Genomic DNA, 20,563 nt, shown 5'->3' with positions numbered 1-20,563 from the left:
AAGGCCACAGAGGTTCACACAACTGATACTAGCAATAGTCTCCTGTCCCAATTAAGCAGCATAGTGTCCCAAATAAACGAAGGGAATCTCAGCTATTTTCTCGATTAGTCTTTATTCTTTAAGAGCTGTCCCAAATAAACAGCTGCCCCAATTAACCAGAATTCACTGTATTGTGTTCATTTTTGGTCATCCTACTATAGGAAAGATGTTAATAAACTGAAGAGAGTGCACAAAAGATGTTACAAGTAGTTAAGGAACTACGTTGTAGGGAAGGTTAGACAGACTACAACTTTATTCCTTAATTCATAAGACTATGATAAGTAATCTTATTGAGGGGTATTAAATCATAAGGGGCATAGATTGGAAAAAAAAACAACTTAGGGCGAGTTCATTTACCCCAGGTTTGGAATCAAGAAATAGAGGACATAGGTTTAAGATGAGAAGGGAAAGTTTTGATTGGAACTTGAGGGAGCAACATTTTACACCCCTCTCCTCAGTTGGCATGGTATGTATATGCAATGAGCTGTCAGAGGAAGTGGCTAAGGCAGGTAAAAAAACAACTTTAAGAAACAAACATTTGGCGAGGTCCATGGACAGGCAAGGTTTAGCAGGTTGTGGGCTAAAATGACAGCAAAATGGGACAAGCTTGGATGGGGCATCTTGGTCACAAACCAGTTGAGTCAAAAGGCTAATTTCTGTGCTATACGATTCTAATTCCTCCTCAAGAACCAGTCTCAAATCTTTTCTGGACTCCTAAGCCTTCACAATACACTAATAAGGCAACCTTAATAAACACAACACTACAATTGAGGTTGTACAGTCAAGAACTTTGTAAGAGTTCAGTATAACTTCGCTATTGTACCCAATACTTCTATTGATAAACACCAATGTATAACTTAACTTTTCAAATAGTCCTGCCATTTTCATTACCTTGTAAATCCATACCACAAACCCCTCTACTCCTGACCTTTAGAATAGTATCTTTTATTCTATAGTGGCATGCAAAAGTTTGGGCACCCCTGGTCAAAATTTCCATTACTGTGAATAGCTAAGCGAGTAAAAGATGACCTGATTTCCAAAAGGCATAAAGTTAAAGATGACAAATTTCTTTAATACTTTACGATTACTTTTTTATTTCCATCTTTTACGGTTTCAAAATATCAAAAATGGAAAAGGGCCCAAAGCAAAAGCTTGGGCACCCTGCATGGTCAGTACTTAGTAACACCCCCTTTGGCAAGTATCACAGCTTGTATACGCTTTCTGTAGCCAGCTAAGAGTCTTTCAATTCTTGTTTGGGGGATTTTCACCCATTCTTCCTTGCAAAAGGCTTCTAGTTCTGTGAGATTCTTGGGCCGTCTTGCATGCACTGCTCTTTTGAGGTCTATCCACAGATCTTTGATGTTGTTTAGGTCAGGGGACTGTGAGGGCCATGGCAAAACCTTCAACTTGCGCCTCTTGAGGTAGTCCATTGTGGATTTTGAGGTATGTTTAGGATTATTATGCTGTTGTAGAAGCCATCCTCTTTTCATCTTCAGCTCTTTTACAGACGGTGTGATGTTTGCTTCCAGAATTAGCTGGTATTTAATTGAATTCATTCTTCCCTCTACCAGTGAAATGTTCCCCATGCCACTGGCTGCAACACAAGCCCAAAGCATGATCGATCCACCCCCGTGCTTAACAGCTGGAGAAGTGTTCTTTTCATGAAATTCTGCACCCTTTTATCTCCAAACATACCTTTGCTCATTACGGCCAAAAAGTTTGATTTTAACTTCATCAGTCCACAGGACTTGTTTCCAAAGTGCATCAGGCTTATTTAGATGTTCCTTTGCAAACTTCTGATGCTGAATTTTGTGGTGAGGATGCAGGAAAGGTTTTCTTCTGATGACTCTTCCATGAAGGTCATATTTGTGCAGGTGTCACTGCACAGTAGAACAGTGCACCACCACTCCAGAGTCTGCTAAATCTTCCTGAAGGTCTTTTGCAGTCAAACAGGGGTTCTGATTTGCCTTTCTAGCAATCCTACGAGCAGTTCTCTCAGAAAGTTTTCTTGGTCTTCCAGACCTCAACTTGACCTCCACTGTTCCTGTTAACTGCCATTTCTTAATTACATTACGAACTAAGGAAACGGCTATCTGAAAGCTTTGCTATCTTCTTATAGCCTTCTTCTGCTTTGTGGGCATTTTAATTTTCAGAGTGCTAGGCAGCTGTTTAGAGGAGCCCGTGGCTGCTGATTGTTGGGACAAGGTTTGAGGAGTCAGGGTTTTATAAAGCTTTGAAATTTGCATCACCTGGCCTTTCCTAATGATGACTGTAAACAAGCCATAGCACTAACAAGCTATTCAAGGTCTGAGACCTTGGTAAAAGTTACCTGAGAGCTCAAATCTCTTGGGGTGCCCAAACTTTTACATGGTGCTCCTTTCCTTTTTTCCCCCCACTCTAAAATTGTACAAAACAAAAATAATACACTAATCTTGCTTAAAATTTTGAAAAGAATGTTTCATCTTTAACTTTATGACTTTTGGCGATCAGTTCATCTTCTACTCACTTAACCATTCACAGTAACAGAAATTTTAACCGGGGTGCCCAAACTTTTGCATGTCACTGTATATTACCTCTCATTTGTCCACAATGCCATTTACATTTCCATTCCATCAGCCTGTATCTATTTTATTGTAAGTACTATCCTCTGCATATCATCCATGCCCAGGTTTAGGCCACTAATACAGGTCAAAGAAATTTGATTTACTATACATACTCAGAACTCTGCTTTGAAAAGCATTTCCAATGACTATTCATCTTTTACATACCTGGAACTCCACTGTTCTCTTGTTAGCAAGATCAGCCTTGTTCCCTGCCAAAGCTATTACAATGTTAGGACTGGCTTGCCTCTGTAGTTCCTTCACCCAATTCTTGGCCCGTGCAAAAGTGTCCTACAAAGAAATTGACAAGGAAAATACAGGTGCAACAGTTTTAAGAAGTATCCCAAACAAAATGCTTGTACATATGTCTGAAGGAAACACATTCACATTATTCCACAGACATCTTAGAAAATGTGTGAAATTACTTAATCTTGTTCAGTAGCTCTTCACTGCCCCACAAAGCAGAAATACATGATTTTCACAATGCTGAAATGTCTAATAAACAAAATTAGCAAACTATCACTGAAACTGAAGCCAGATTCAAGTATTTTAAGTTTCCTTGCTTTAGGTCAGATACAAATTTGAGAAAACAAAAATAATCCCAGAATGCCAAAAGTTGGTCCTTTCCCAGTTCCTTTTGAGGTAGAAGTTTTTACTTTCTCTTGAGAGTTAAGATTTAAATTACAATAAATAAACTTGATTCACTATTTATTTCTAAATAACAGACTCAAAAATAATAAGAGTCTAGATTTGAAGGCAAAGTTCCGGTTCCCAGCTCTGACTCTTTACAAAGGCTGTCAAGGTGTCTACAGCAGAATACAAGCCAAGGCCATCCAAGGCCTTTGCCCATTTGAAGCTTCACTATGCTTCCTGGGTACCAAAGTTTAGCTGTTCTGAACAGCTCCAAGGAATCAGGCAGAAAGTATCTGCAGATGGCAGGATGGATCCAACTCCATTTTGACCCATGTCAAAAATCCCATGTAGTGTATTTAAATTTCCAAAATCAGGCTGCAAATTTTGTGCAAAACTCTGTTTAAATGCAGAGCTGGAGATTCAAAAATTTAACTTAGTGGGTCAGAACTTGTTGGTAGTGGTAAGCACACACCCATAACAAAGACCAACAAGCAGAAAAACTTTCAAGATGTTATCTAATCACATGCTTTAAACAAGTCAAAAATGAAACACCTGACCAAGAAAACAATTTTAAAAGTGACTTTTACATCCAGATTTTCAAAGAATTGTCTTGAAACAAATGTATAGTTCTTGGTTATACCAAAAACGTAAAGATTCCACAAGTCAAAAGGAATGAAAAACACGATTTCAGTAACATATTTCAATATTCAAAACAGATGCTTGTTCCTAGCATAAGTGGCAATGTGGTGTAAGTATTCTGTCTCATATCTGAGATTTTTCAGAGAATAAGCTGCTTTGATGTACAAAGGTTATCATTAGCCTCTAAAGCTTTGGTTTGTTCTAAGTGCTACTACCAGAACATTGCCAACTTTTCTACATTTCTACATCATCAACCAGTGTTCTCTGCAAAGGAATTAATCTATAGCTTAGTTTGTACAATACAACCTTGTGTCAAACAGTATAGGAAATGAATAAAGTTACCCAAGAAAAGGTAAGAAAATTAATTTGAAATCAAGTAGTGCAGATGCTGAAAACCCAAGTTAAAACAGAGATTTAGTAGCTGGAATGGGGAGGCAGTCTGATGCTGAAAACCCAAGTTAAAACAGTAGTTTAGTAGATTGAGCGGGGAGGCAGTAAAGTGGGGATGGATTTGAAGAGGATTTGCAAAAGTAATGCAGTTTTTCTATAGAGAATAGAGATAAAAATTGTTAACAAACTCCCTTCAAGTGGAGATGGACAAAAACTAAAAATATCTGCACAAAAATAAAAATCACACTTATCAGGAATTGAGTCAAATGGAAAAGCAGAATGACCATCAATTTGGCTGAATTTGTTCCCTTCCCACATAGCAATAGTCATACTTAACATATTATCACCCAATTTGTTTCTAATTCTCAAAACATGTCCTATTCAGTTTTCAGATCATAATTTCAATTGTCTTTGGTTATTAGAGACACCCTAACTAATCAATGTCCTCCTTAGCTTTGCTTTTGATAATACTAAAACAGTTCAATTTCACCCTCCCTCCACCAACAAAAAAAGTTTGGTACTTGTATTGAACAAAAGATGCCATTATTATAAAATAAAACCAATGTTTTTGCAACTGACAACTTTCTATGTGATCTTTAGAGAAATGGGCATATTTAAACTTTGTATATTTAGTTCAACTTAATTAACTGGAACACTGTCAAAATTAATGTTGCATAATTCCACTTACATCGTTTGTGATGTCATAAACTACTATGGCAGCCTGTGCTCCTCGATAGTACATGGGGGCCAAGCTGTGATATCTTTCTTGTCCTGCTGTGTCCCATATTTCAAATTTTACGGTTGTGTCATCGAGGCAGACAGTCTGAGTTAAGAATGCGGCTGAAACAAAATTGTTAGCATGTGAATACGTTGCTGCTATTAAAAATGATTTCCGAGAAACCACAGAAACAAAATTTGACAGTGAGTCACAATACTTTAGTTATCGAAACAGTTTGTCATTTGCACAATTAGCCTATAAGAAAATAGCTATAGTTGATGCTTGGCCAAGGACAGAATAGAGATCACGGCCAATTCTGATATAAAGTTTGCAGCTACAAAACTGACTTTTTATTAAAAACTACCGTAAACGGATTCCCAACTGATGAAATCTCAGCTGAAGTAAACACCTTCAGAACAGCTTATCAGGTCCAATACCAGTAGATAGAAAATGATGTCATAAAGCTTAATTTCAGAGAGCATCTACATATTGCTTAAATGCTGCTTGGGATGCTGCAATAATTAACGTCCAGTCAATTTGCTAATTATTCCACAATGCATAAAACTAGTTTAATAAATTATACATGACAAAATTTCCAACAATAGACATTTAATGGTACAAAAAAGTAAACACCTTAAAATGCTACATTGCTCTTAAGCCTGATTTATACTTGTGCGTCAAATGTGCGCCGTAGGTATGGCGTAGCCGCGAACCCTACGCTGTATCTACGCCGTAACCTAATGCACACGTCTCCCAAAATGTAACTATGTGCCGCGGCGACACAGACCGTAACAACTGTAACTGGTCTGCTTGGTAGCATCGCATTTCTTCCTACACTGCAATAACTTCCCATTGGGCGACTGAAGGGCAGGGAAGGAACTCTGGCTACAATGCTTTCCATAAAGCTTCACAGACCTCCGAAATTATGGAGGCCCCTGTGCTTGACACCAGTTTGTAGATAGCTGCTACAGCCTGTTGACTTCCACCTGAAGCTAAAACTCGAATGGTGATTGCCAGTCTCTGAGTATACTGTGCGTACACTGATGCGAAATAAATGGTTGGAGACGATGAACCAAATTGTCAAATCTACCTGCCAACATCCGAAAATATTTGAAATACATTTCCTCATCCATGTCCCTCAGTGGCTGAACAAGCACAAAAAATTCACCCTCCTTCAGTTTCATTCGCCATTGTTTGAAGTTTGAGTTTCTTTGTGTTGAGTTTCAACACGAAGAAACTCAATACAGTGGCACAGAAACCCCACCGTCAACTAGCGTTTTGGCGGTGAATTGCGGAGAGACGCAGACACACCAACGCTCAAATTAACATGCTCACAACGGCGGAGACCACTTGCGTAGGCTACAGCGGGAGCTAGTACGCACAAGTATAAATCAGCCTTAAGTCAGCGAGTTATATCTGATCCATACTCACAGATTATATTTGCAGATGGAGCATTCATATCCCCACAGGACAAAGTCATAAAATAATTCTACATTTGTCTTGCAGTTTAATATAGACACAGAACAACAGAGCATAGTAATGTACAGCCTTTACACTTACTCTAAGATCAACCTAATGCTTTCCTCCCGCATGACTCTTAATTTTTATCCATATGCCTATCAAAAAGTCTCTTAAATGCCTCTAATATACCTGCTTCTACCACCAGCCCTGACAGCACATTCCATACACCCACCACTCTTGCATTAAAAAAAAACTTACCTCTGACATCCCCACTATATTTTCCTCCAATCACCTGAAAATTATGTCCTCTCTCTCGTATTATACATTTCTGCTCTGGCAAAAACTCCCTGGCTATCCACTCTATCTATGCCTCTTATCATCTTGTACATCTATAATCAAATCATCTCTCATCCTTCTTTTGATCCAAAGAGAAAAGCCCAAGCCTACTCAACATGTTCTCTAATTCAGGCAACATTCTGCTAAATGTTCTCTGCACCCTCTCTGAAGCTTCTACATCTTTCAATAATAGGGTAACCAGAACTGAACACAGTACCCTGTGTGGTCTAACCAGAGCTTTATAGAACTGCAACATTAACTCACAGCATTTGACCCCAACTAATGAAGGTTAACACACCATACGCCTTCTTAACCACTTGTGTGGTAACTTTGAGGGATTGAAGAACATTAACCCCAAGATCCCTCTGTTCCTCCACACTGTTACAAATCCTGCCACTGACTCTGTCTTCAAATTTGATTTTCTAAAGGGTATCACTTCACACTTTTCTGAACTGAACTCCATCTGCTACTTCTCAGGCCAGCTCTGCATCTTATCAATTTCCCATTCTAAAATATGATAACCTTCTACACAACACCACCAACCTTCGTGTCATTTGCAAAATAATTTGTATTATATATATTAAAAAAAATCATGAAGTGCAGGGATCCCCAGAACAGAACCCATGTGGAACACCACTGGTCACTGAGCTCTAGGTAGAATATACTTCATCTACAACCTCTCTCTACTGTCTGTGGTAAACTATTTCCAAATCCATGCAGCCAAGTTTCCCCGGATCCCATGCCTCCTGATTTTCTAATGAGCCTACCACAGAAGCCTTGTCAAACACCCTACTAAAATCCATATGTACCACATCCACTGCTCTCCCTTTATCAATCTGCTTTGAATTTTTTGAGTAAGTGACAATCAAGCCCTCCACAAAGCCATGCTGACTAATCCTAATTAGATTGTTTCTCCAAATGCACGAAAATCCAGTATCCAAGAATCTTCTCCAAGAATTTACCCGCCACTACTAACACTCACTGGTCTATAATACCCAGGATTATCCCTATTACCTTTCTTGAACAAAAGAATAATATTTGCCATCATGCAGTCTTCCGGTACTACTCAGTAATGACACAAAGATGATCACCAAAGCTGCAGCCATCTCTTCGTTCACTTCCTGTAGTAACCTGGGCTATATCCCACCAGGCCCCAGGAAATTGTCTATCCTAATATTTTTCAAAAGTTTCAGCACATCCCTTTCTTAATGTTAAGATGCTCCAGGACACAAGCCTGTTCTATGCTGTCCTCAATCATCAAGGTACTTCTCACTGATGAATACTGAAGCAAAGTATTCATTATGGACCTCCCCTATCTTCTTTAACTCCAGGCATGTTTCAACCCCAATCAGTCACACTCTCAACTCTAATCATCCTTCTGATCTTCACTTTAGTGTAGAACACCTTGGGGTTCTCCTTAATCGTATTCTCCACAGCCTTCTCATGTCCCCTTCTAGCTCTAAGTATTTTAAGCTCCTTCCTGGCTACCTTGCAACTCTCTAGTGCCCTGTCTGATCCTTGCTTCCTAAACCTCAAGTATGTTTTTCTTCCTCTTGACTGGGTGTGCCATATCTCATCAACCATGATTCCTTCACCCTATCATCCTTTCCCTGCCTCAATGAGAGAAACCTAGCTAAAACCCCATGTATGTTATAAAGAACATCTATTAACCAGTGCTCTTGCATCAGAACTTAACAAGAGAGACTTTTACTGTAATAGACAGAAATTAAAATGTTGGAAACACTCAGCTGGTCAAATATCTTCTTCAGAAAGAAAATAAACATTTCATTTGTCTCAAATATTAACTAACCTACTGACTGTTTTTAGCACAGAGAAGAGATTCTGGAAATCTTGAGCAATGCACATAAAATGCTGGAGGAACTCAAAGTCAGGCAGCATTTACAGACAGGAATAATCAGTTGATATTTCAGCCAAGACATTTCATTAGGTTTTACTTCAGATCCCCAGCATTTTAAGTGTTTGATTTTTTATTCTTGTATGAAAACTCTTGATTAAAATTCTTGAGATTGGATTAAGAATGCATTATCACCACAAAAGAATGATATATATCATTATAAATATAATGCTAGTCAAGCACAAACTGTATGTACTTGTAGCCATACAGCATGAAATGGTCCATGCCGAAGATTCCCAGCTAGTTCCATTTGCCCTACAGAAGTCTTCACCCAAATGTCTCTTAAATGTAGTAATTATATCAATTCCATAACCTCTAGCAGAATATTCCAGATATTAACCACTGTGTAAAAAAAACATGCTCCCCCCCATCCCTTTTCAACCTCTTTCCTCTTAATCCCCTCACCTTAAACCTTTGCTCTTTTGTTTTTCTGATACCACTACCTTGGGAAAATAATTGATTATTTACCCTTTCTATGCTTCTCATTAACTTACAACACCTATCCTGTCTCATTTGTTCCAGGTAAAACAAGCCCATCCTACCAAATTGGGGCAGCACAATTGCATAGTGGTTAGCACTAGGCTTTACAGTATGGGTGACTTGGGTTCAATTCACTCAGCTGCCTGTAAGAAGTTTGTATGTTCTTCCCATGACCATGTGGGCTTCCTCCAGGTGTTTGTTTCTTCTTACTACCCAAAGACATACTCGTTGGTAGGTTAATTGGTCATTGGTGATTAGGCTAGGATTAAATCGGGGAGACAGCTAGGCAGCGTGGGTCAAAGTGCCAATATCTGCACTGTATCTAAATAAATAAAATCTCTCCCCATATGTAAAGCCTTCCAATCTAGGCAACACTCTTCATTATAATCACATCCTTCCTACAGTATAATTCCAGGTACAGTTAACTAATGTTTTGTAAAATTGCAACATGAGATTCCAACTCTTATATGCTATCTCCCAACCTAGAATGCTATATCCAAGATGCCTTCTTCACCACCGTGTTGCCATTATCAGGGAACCTAGGTCTCTGTTCAACATTTAATTTCCCAAAATGCATCACCTTACACTTGTCAGGATTAAATTCCATTTGCCTGTGCTCCACCCAACTTTCCATCCAATCTAAATTTTGTTTTATCCTTAACCAACCTTCCTCGCTATCTGTACACCATTTGCAAACTTAATCATACTCCCTACACATCTCTCGTGACTTGTAAAACAATCACTAATTTGTTACTGTAAACTTTCAATTAGCAGGTTATAATCTTTGAGGACTTTAAATGTTTATATGCAAAGTATTCAAATGGAACACAAAATTTGTACACACCAGATCATAAGGAGTTTGACTTCAGGACTAATTATAATTATTTAGAAAGGAAATGCTAACTTTCATTACTTGCTGACAGAGCTGACAATAGAAATTTATCTTATCAAAATAGAAGCTAACAAGTTCAAAGACAGAATGTTTAGCAATATTTTTGGAATGATAACAATAAATGGAATGGCTCCTTTCATACCCAGTACCTCTTAGTTTCCTTGTATGCTATATCAACTGCAGTTTTAAATTCAGACCAGACCTCAGCCCTCTGGAGTAAAATATTCTCAATTAAACAACTGTTACATTTACAAACAATGGCTACATACTTGATGGTCATTTTACTCAGATTCCATATGGATAATGCAAGCTATAGCTAGCATGTTTATTATGTTACGTATCCCGTAACAGGTTAAAGAACCAACAGAAATGGAAAAACAGCTGGCGTCTGGTATTGCTGCTAACTAAAGCTATTTTATTAGTGACTACGCAATATAGTAATATAAAAATCAGATAAATCAAACAGGTTAGCAAAGTTCATACATGTGTAAGTGTGGAAATATAAAAGCCAAGCTTCCTCAGACTTAGGGGGTAAATGGATACAGTCTTACGATGATGGGTAAATGAAGTCAGTTCAGTCATGGTATTGAGTTGAGTAACGTTGGAGAGAGAGAGAGAGGTGTTGTGGTTGTCCGAGTAAGCCGATGCCATCAATTCTTCCCGTTGTCCTCCGAAATCCTTAAAAGTCACCGAATGTGACCACAAAAAGGAGACTGTCTTCTGTGGTAAGGTTATCAACCCAGGCAAGGGTTGGACACACTGATAACTTCCCACCAGTCACCCCTTTTCCCACACTGCGAGAGCCACTGATCGATTCTCCCAATCGATCCTCCAAAAACCCACCCTTCTGTGGGCACACCAAGCTCATCCAGTGTCCGAAACCATGTGTGTCTGCCTAACAACCAGCTGACCTTGTATTTAACCAAGCATGCTGAACACTAGCTGTCCATCAAATAATGCCACCCTCGGTCACCATGGCGACCCACAAGCTGCTCATTGCTCTCTCTCTCCCCCCCCCCCCAAGTCAGTCACACCCTCTCTCTTTTTAAAGGTACAGTTCATAAGGGATAATTCAGGATACCATCACAATTAAAATGGCAGAACAGAAAGAGGATCTGCAGTCATAATTAAAGGATATGCCCGGAGGTCTGAGAGGGCAATGCTGGAGTCTGTCTGGAAAATCTTAACTTCTTTCATAAAGTGACAACCTGAAGACTATACTTGGTCTTGATGTTGTGCCTTGACTTCCAGATACAACACATCAAACATGAAAGATGAAACTCTGTACTGAGCATTCCAGGAAAAAACCTAGAAAAGCAAACCAGGCTAATGGGTAGAAAACAACAAATACCTTATTATAGAGTTGTACCCAGTAGGGAGAAAGAGAGACCAGAGCCAAGTTATTTCTAGGACCTTAAATGAATGAACTGGTCAGCTTTATGGAGTTTTATAGCTACGTCAGAAAATCCTTCATAGTACTACTCACAACAAATTAAATTTTATATTGGATTACCCATGCACAGGGCAGGACCTATTATGATGCATTATTGGGCATTCTTCTTTTGAATGCAGCATGACTGACAGAATAAGCAGACGACACTGAAGTTGCTGAAAAAGAGAACATGGTCCCAGCCTTTCAGAGATAATCTCTGACCCAAACCTCAGTGTGGAATAATATTCAAAGTTAAAAGTGAACTTATTATCAAAGTATGTATATATCATCATATACAAGCCTGAGATTCATTCTCTTACAGGCATACTCAATAAATCCATAACAGAATAATAATCATAAAGTTCAAAGTATATTTTATTATCAAAGTACATATGTCACCATATACAACCCCAAGATTCATTTCTTGTGGGCATTCACAGTAGAAGAAACACAATAGAATCAATTGAAGACCATACCCAATAGGACGGACACTCAACATGCAAAAGACAACAAACTATGCAAATACAAAGAGAGAAAAAAGAAATAATAATTAATAAGCTACAAGAATTGAGAACATGAGATGAAGAGTTTTTGAAAGTGAGTACACAGGTTGTGGGAAGGTTTCAATGATGGGGCAAGTGAACTTGAGAGAAGTTATCCCTTTTGGTTCAAGAGCTTGTGGTTGAGGGGTAGTAAGTGGTGATTGTTACAACACCACTCAGCCAGATTTTCAATCTCCCTCCCATATGCTGATTCATCAGCACCTTTGATTCAGCTTCAACAGTGGCATCATCAGCAAACTTGCATGTGGCATTGCAGCTGCGCTTAGCCACACAGTCATTAGTAGTAGGGCAGGGGACTGAACACACAGCCCTGTACTAATGGAGATTGTGGAGATGTTGTTGCCAATGCGAACTGACTGCAAGTGAGGAAATCCAGGATCCAACTGGACAAGAAGGTATTGAGGCCTAGGTCTTGGAGCTTATTGATTAGTTTTGAGGGGATGATGGTATTGAATGCTGAGCTGTGGTCATTAAAGAACATTCTAATGTACGCATCTTTGCTGTCCACATGTTCCAGGGTTGAATGAGACAGCATCTGCTGTGGAGCTGTTGCTCCAGCAGGCAACTGGAGTAGATCTAAGTCACTTCTCAGGCAGGAGTTGATGCGTTACATCCACAGTGTGAAGTGTTTTGAGAAGTTGCTGACGAAAGTGCGACTGGATAATGATCACTGAGGCAGGTCACCACGCTCTTCTTGGGCACCAGTATAATTGAAGCCTGCTTGAAACAAGTGGGTATCACGCCCTGTCAAAGCGAGAGATTAAAGATTTCAGTGAACAGATCAGACAGTTGATCAGCACAGGTTTTTAGTACTTGGCCAGGTACGCCATAAGGGCCAGATGCTTTTCTTGTGTTCATCTCCCTGAAAGCTGCTCACACATCAGAATCAGGTTTATTAGCACTGGCATGTGTCGTGAAATTTAACTTAGCAGCAGCAGTTCAATGCAATACATGGTAGAGAGAGCGAGAGAGACAGAAAAAAGTAATATGTATACTGAATAATTAAGAATAGTGCAAAAACAAAAATATATATTAAAAAGTGAGGTAGTGTTCATGGGTTCAATGCCCATTTAGGAATCAGATGGCAGAGGGGAAGAAGCTGTTCCTGAACTGCTGACTGTATGCCTTTAGGCTTCTGTACCTTCTTCCTGAATGTAACTTCAAGAGGGCATGCCCTTGGTGATGGAGGGGTCCTTAATAATGAACGTCGCCTTTCTGAGGCACCACTCCTGGAAAATGCCTTGAGTACGACGGAGGCTAGTACCCAAGACGGAGTTGACTAATTTTACGACGTTCTGTAGCTTCTTTTGGTCTTCTGCAGTAGCTGCCAACCACCAACCCCCAGACTAGACAGTGATACACCCTGTTAGAACCCTCTCCATGGTACATCTATAGAAGTTTCCAAGTCTTTTATGTGACAAACCAAATCTCTTCAAACTCCTAATGAATTATAGTTAGTGTCTTGCCTTTTTTTTTTATAGCTTATCTCTCTGAGGATTGGTTCATGTTCCCTCATCTTACCCTTCCTGAAATCCACAATTAGCTCCTTCATTTTACTGACAATGAGTGCAAGGTTGTTGCTGCGACACCACTGGCATATCTCACTTCTGTACACCCTTTCATCTCCATCTGAGATTCTACCAACAATGTTTGTATCTTCGGCAAATTTATAGATGGCATTTGAGCTAGCCACGAAGTCATTGGTAAAGAGAGAATAGAGCAGTGGGCTAAGCACACACCTTCGAGGTGTGTCGGTGTTGATCATCAGCGAGGAGGATATATTACCACCAATCTGCAGGGACTATGGTCTTCCGGTTATGAAGTAGAGGATCCAATTGCAGAGGTGCCCAGGTTCTGTAACTTATTGATCAGAATTGTGGGAATGATGGTGTTAAACACCGAGCTATAGTCAACGAACAGCATCCTGACATAGGATGTTTGTATTGTCCAGGTGATCCAAGGTCATCAGAAGAGCCATTGAGATTGTGTCTGCCATAGACCTATTGTGGAGATAGGCAAATTGCAAGTCCTTGCTGAGGCAGGAGTTCATTCTAGCCATGACCAACCTTTTGAAGTATTTCATCACTGTAGATGAAAGTGCTACCGGGTGATGGTCATTAAGGCAGCTCACATTACTCTTCTTGGGCACTGGTATAATGATTGCCTTCCTGAAGCAGGTGGCCACTTCCAACTGTAGCAATGAGAAGCTGAAAATGTCCTTGAATACTCCTACCAGTTGGTTGGCACAAGCTTTCATCAACTCCAGAGACTGAAATCATAGGATCACTGGGGGACGTGGGATGTCAGGATGGTTCCTCCATGTTTTGACAGTCAAAGCGAGCAGAGATGGCATTGAGCTCATCTGGAAGCAAAGCCCTAATGTTACCTATGTTGCTTACTTTAACTTTATAAGAGGTGATAGTATTCAAGTCCTGCCACAACTGTTGAGATACCTTCGTTGATTCAACTTTCATCCGGAATTGCCACTTTGCCCATGAGATAGCTTTCTGGCGATTTTACCCAAACCTCTTGTAACTTTCGTGATCACCAGACTTGAATGCCCCTGATCTGGCTCTCAGCAGATTTTGGATCTCATGTTTCAACCATGGCTTCTGATTGGGGAAGACTCTGAATGATTTTGTGGAGACACACCAGTCTACAGCTGTTTTAATAAAGGCTGTTAAAACCATAGTGTTCTCATTCAGGACCCCAAGGCCCAGTCCAATGACTTGAAGCAATCCCACAGCTGTTCCCCTGCCTCCTGTGACCACTTCTTTTTGTCCTAATCTCTGGAGCTTTGCTTTTTTGCCTCTTCCTGTATGGAGCACTTCGGAGTTTATCATGAAACACACACCTCATCCTTTTGCCTTTTCCGAATCAGCAGTTCGGTCCATTCTGTAAATTAAGAAGCCTTCGCATCTGATTGCTGTATCAAGCATGCCCAGAAAAAGCCACATCTTGGTCAGACATAGAATACCAAAAGCCCTCATTCTCTCCGATACAATGATCTTGCCCTCAGGTTCTCAATTTTGTTCTTCAACGACTGCACATTTGCCAACAAGTGCTGGGCAGAGGAGGACTCACCCCTTTGCGTTCCAGCCTGGCTTGTAGTCGCGCCCTCCTGCCTTGCTTCCAGGCATGGTAATGAACCTTCGTCCACTTAAAGGTGTCGTACTTGCCTGGTCTGCTGATACCTTCAGGCCATTGCGAGATCCGTAAATCATTATGTTGATCTAAAAGTACATTGCTTAGAGCAGCCTTTCTCAACCTTTTTGCCCTGGAGGAACCCTTGAAATAATTTTCAGATCTCAAGGAAGTCCTGCGTAAAAATTATTATATCTACAGCTCATAGTACATTTGTGCACTCAATACTTTGTAGATATAATAATCCAAAAATAATTGTCAATGCTCTTTTGAGTAGAGAATGAATGTTTAGCCATGAAAAAGAAACAGGTAGTTAAGCTTAGCTTACTTATCTTGAGATTAATCTCTTTCCCTTTCATAAATTTAAAAAACTCATAAGGCAAACACAGTAAATTTGTTAAATAACTAACTTAAGCCAAAATGGGATTTAATTTTTCTAAAGGTAGGCTCGGTGGATTTAATTTATAGAAAGGTTATAAATTGATTTTAATTAATGCTATTTACCACATGAAAATTTAGTGACAATGTTGAATAGTATACTGAAAACCATAAGCCAAAGCAACAGGAATGAAAATATAGCCCAAGACAACTTTATACAAGACTTTGAAAGAGAAACACCTTCTCTTACCAAGTGACATGATCAGGTTCAAATATAGGCCTAGCATGTAAAACTTGTGCTTGTTTTTTTTTCTTTGCTGCACAAATACTCAATTCTGGGTCAAACTTGAGATAAGCACACACGGATTTCACCTTCAACTGAAATGAGATGATCTCTATCCTTGCTCTTGATGCTTGTTAAACAAGAAAAAGCTTGCTCACACATGTAAGGAGTTCAAACTTGCAGCAAAATGTTCATTGCTTTCCTATGAATGAGAAGATACTCTTCTTTCACAGAAATCCAGAACTTGTCCAGGGACAGTTCACTAAATCTCATCTTGAGTGCATGATCAGACTGCATCTCACAAAGTTCTTCCTCTTCTCTCAAAGTCAAGCTCTCAAGCTGAACAGAAGCTTCAGAGAAAGGATCCTACCTCAGTCATACTTTTGTGTTGAAAGGGAGGAATACTACTATTCAATTTTGTTCTGCAGTTCTACCAGGTGGTTTTTAATAAGACTCGAGACTTTCTGATCCTTTCTCTCTCTCAAATCCAAGCAGTAGTGGAAATATTTCAAGATTTCTTTTAGCAACATGATTTTTTTCCCCAAAGACTCAGTTTCCTTTTAAATCCAAGAATTTTGTTACTTGAAGTCAAAACATTTTCTCCAGGGCTTTGCAGAGACTTGTTCAATTGGTTCATATGATGAAAAATAAGTACGCTAGTTTCTGCAGCCATTTTTCATTTTCAAAGCACTCCGCAAAATCTGGCCTCCTACTTTCTTCAAAGTACTTCTGCAATTCACCTTTCAGTTCAAACAGCCTGTCGAAAACTCTAAGCCACCGGATTTCTGTACGTAGCAGATTAGTGTGTTCTTTGCCCAGTTTGTCTGACAGTATCTTAAACATTCTTGAGGAAAATAGTCTTTGTTTAATAAAATTAACCATTTCTGTAGCATCATCCAGAACATTTTTCATTACACCTCCAAGAATTTTTGAGATCGGTACCTCTCTGTGAAGAAAGCAGTGTGTTGTGACAATGTCACAATTTTCTTTTTATTTTAACAAGAGAAACAAAACCTCTCATGGAGCCAACTATTGATTGGGCACCATCAGTACAGATGCCAACACAGTTCCTCCAAGACAGACCTTTTGTTTCCACATTTGAAGACAATATATTAAATACATCTTGGCCTTTGCTTGTTTCGGGCAGCTCTTTGCAACCGAAAAAACTTTCTTTTACCATAATGCATGGACATCAGCGAGTTAGACCAGCGGGAAGAGTTTAAGACAGCTTTATCAAGTGGGTGTCAGAGTAGAGGAAGACAGTAGGAGGGCTTTAGCTCAACTGGGCTTAGGCGATAACAGGTCAAGGAGAGGTCAGTTATTATGAAGAATAGAAACAGGAAATATGTCTGTGAGGCTGATGTTCTGTACTGCGTGTCAGATGTGGAAAGTCCGGGAGACTCCCAGCCTCCCAGAAGGCCACATCTGCGCCAGGTGCATTAGGCAGCTCCTTAGGGAACGGGTTATGGAACTGGAGATGTAGCTCGATGACCTTTGTCTGGTCAGGGGAATTGAGGAGGTGATAGAGAGGACCTATAGGGAAGAAGTCCCACCGGAGCCTCGAGAGACAGATAAGTGGGTAACAGTCAGGAGAGGGAAGGGTAAGTGTCAGATACTAGAGAGTACCCCTGTGGCTGTCCCCTTCAACAATAAGTACCCTTGTTTGAGTACTGTTGGGGAGGACGACCTACCTGGGGGAAACAACAGTGGCTGCACCTCTGGCACAGAGTCTGGCCCTGTGGCTCAGAAGGGTAGGGGATAAAAGGCAGTAGTAATAGGGGGGCTCTATACTTAGGGGGTCAGACAGGCGATTCTGTGGATGCAGGAAAGAAATATGAATGGTAGTTTGCCTCCCAGGTGCCAGGTTCCGGGATATTTCTGATCGAGCCCACGATATCCTGAAGCGGGAAGGTGAACAGCCAAAGGTTGTGGTATATACTGGTACCAACGACACAGGAAGGAAAAGGGAGGAGGTCCTGAAAACAGACTACAGGGAGTTAGGAAGGAAGTTGAGAAGCAGGACCACAAAGGTAGTAATCTTGGGATTACTGACTGTGCTACGTGACAGTGCGTATAGGAATAGAGTGAGGTGGAGGATAAATGTGAGGCTGAGAGATTAAAGCAGGGAGCAGAGCTTCAAATTTCTGGATCATTAGGACCTCTTTTGGGACAGGCATGACCTGTACAAAAAGGACGGGTTGCACTTGAAACCGAGGGGGACCAATATCCTGGCAGGGAGGTTTGCTAGGCCATAGGGGAGAGTTTAAACTAGAATTGCTGGGGGGTAGGAACCGAACTGAAGAGACAGAGGTAGGAGTGGTTGGTTCACAAATATAGAAAGCTTGTAGACAGTGCGAGAGGGAGGATAGGCAGGTGTTAAAGCAGGGATGTGCTCAGACCAGTGGTCTGAGATGTGTCTATTTTAATGCAAGAAGCATCATGAACAAAGCAGAGGAGCTTAGAGCGTGGATCAGTACTTGGAGCTATGATGTTGTGGCCATTACAGAGATTTGTCTTGGATGGCTCAGGGGCAGGAATGGTTACTTTGGGTGCCAGGCTTCAGATGTTTCAAGGACAGGGAGGGAGGCAAAAGAAGTGGGGCGTGGTATTGCGGATCAGAGATAGTGTCACAGCTGCAAAAAAGGAGGAAGTCATGGAGGGATTGTCTACTGAGTCTCTGTGGTGGAAGTCAGAAACAGGAAGGGGTCAATAACTCTAATGGGTGTTTTTTTATATATAGACCTCCCAATAGTAACAGGGACATCCAGGAACAGATAGGGAGACTGATTCTGGAAAGGAGTAATAACAACAGGGTTGTTGTGGTGGGAGATTTTAATTTCCCGAATATCGATTGGCATCTCCCTACAGCAAGGGGTGGTAGATGGGGTGGAGTTTGTTAGGTGTGTTCAGGAAGGTTTCCTGACACAATATGTAAATAAGCCTACAAGAGGAGAGGCTGTACTTGATGTGGTATTGGGAAATGAACCTCGTCAGGTGTCAGATTTCTCAGTGGGAGAGCATTTCGGAGATTGTGATCACAATTCTATCTCCTTTACCATAGCATTGGAGAGGGATAGGTACAGACAAGTTAGGAAAGCGTTTAATTGGAGTAAGGGGAAATATGAAGCTATCAGGCAGGAACTTGGAAGCATAATTTGGGAACAGATGTTCTAGTGAAATGTACAGCAGAAATGTGGCAAATGTTCAGGGGATATTTGCGTGGCATCCTGCATAGGTACGTTCCAATGAGGAAGGGAAAGGATAGTAAGGTACAGGAACCGTAGTGTACAAAAGCTATTGAAAATCAAGTCAAGAAGAAAAGCTTACAAAAGGTTCAAAAAACTATGTAATGATAGATATCTAGAAGATTATAAGGCTAGCAGGAAGGAGCTTAAGAATGAAGTGAGGAGAACCAGAAGGGACCATGAGAAGGCCTTGGTGAGCAGGATTAAGGAAAACCCTAAGGTGTTCTACAAGTATGTGAAGAGCAAGAGGATAAGACACTAGCAAATAGGACCAATCAAATGTGACAGTGGAAAAGTGTCTATGGAACCGGAGGAGATAGCAGAGGTACTTAATGAATACTTTGCTTCAGTATTCACTATGGAAAATGATCTTGCCGATTGTAGGGATGACTTACAACGGACTGAAAAGCTTGAGCATATAGACATTAAAAGGATGTGCTGGAGCTTTGAGAAAGCATAAAGTTGGATAAGTCTCTGGGACCATATGAGAGGTGGGAGGTGAGGGAGGAGATTGCTGAGCCTCTGGCAATGATCTTTGCATCAATGGGGATGCAAGAAGTTCCAGAGGATCGGAGGGTTGCAGAAGTTGTTCCCTTATTCAAGAGAGGGAGTAGAGATAGTCCAGGAAACTCTCGACCAGGGAGTCTTACTTCAGTGATTGGCAAGTTGATGGAAAAGATCCTGAGAGGCAGGATTTATGAACGTTTGGAGAGGCATAATATGATTAGGAATAATCAGCATGGCTTTGTCAAAGGCAGGCCGTGCCTTACAAGCGCGAATGAATTTTTTGAGGATGTGACTAAACACATTGATGAAGGTACAGCAGTAGATGTAGTGTATATAGATTTCAGCAAAGCATTTGATAAGGTACCCCATGCAAGGTTTATTGAGAAAGTAATAAAGGCATGGGACCAAAGGGGACCTTGCTTTGTGGATCCAGAATTGGCTTGTCCACAGAAGGCAAAGAGAGGTTGTAGACAGGTCATATTCTGCATGGAGGTTGGTGACCAGTGGTGTGCCTCAGGGATCTGTTCTGGGACCCCTTCTCTTCGTGAGTTTTATAAAATCCTGGATGAGGAAGTGGAGGGCTGGATTAGCAAATTTGCTGATGACACAAAGGATAGGGGTGTTGTGGATAGTGTGGAGGGCTGTCAGAGGTTACAGCGGGACATCGATAGGATGCAAAACTGGGCTGAGAAGTGGCAGATGGAGTTTAACTCAGGTAAGTGTGAGGTGGTTCATTTTGGTAGGTCAAACATGATGGGAGAATATAGTATTAATGGTATGACTCTTGGCAGTGTGGAGGATCAGAGGGATTTTGGGGTCCGAGTACACAGGACACTCAAAGCTGTTACGCAGGTAACGAAGGCATACAGTGCGCCTTCATCAATTGTGGGATTGAGTTTAAGAGCCGA

General features: G+C 40.6%; 1 protein-coding gene across 2 annotated transcripts in view; it reads right to left on the bottom strand.

The window, feature by feature from the left end:
* Positions 1 to 20,563, bottom strand: part of rab5aa (RAB5A, member RAS oncogene family, a) — a 65,414-nt gene that overhangs the window by 21,879 nt on the left and 22,972 nt on the right. For both annotated transcript variants that reach the window (XM_063044075.1, XM_063044076.1), the window contains exons 3-4: positions 4,990 to 5,141; positions 2,808 to 2,930 (exon numbers count right to left, since the gene is read on the bottom strand). In XM_063044075.1, the coding sequence (XP_062900145.1) occupies positions 2,808 to 2,930; positions 4,990 to 5,141 (275 nt within the window). The remainder of the gene's footprint in view (positions 1 to 2,807; positions 2,931 to 4,989; positions 5,142 to 20,563) is intronic.

Source organism: Mobula hypostoma, chromosome 3 (assembly GCF_963921235.1).
Source record: "Mobula hypostoma chromosome 3, sMobHyp1.1, whole genome shotgun sequence".
In the NCBI taxonomy this organism is placed as follows: Eukaryota; Metazoa; Chordata; class Chondrichthyes; order Myliobatiformes; family Myliobatidae; genus Mobula; species Mobula hypostoma.
Note: the sequence above shows the minus strand (reverse complement) of the source record. Positions and strands in the feature narration are given on the sequence as shown.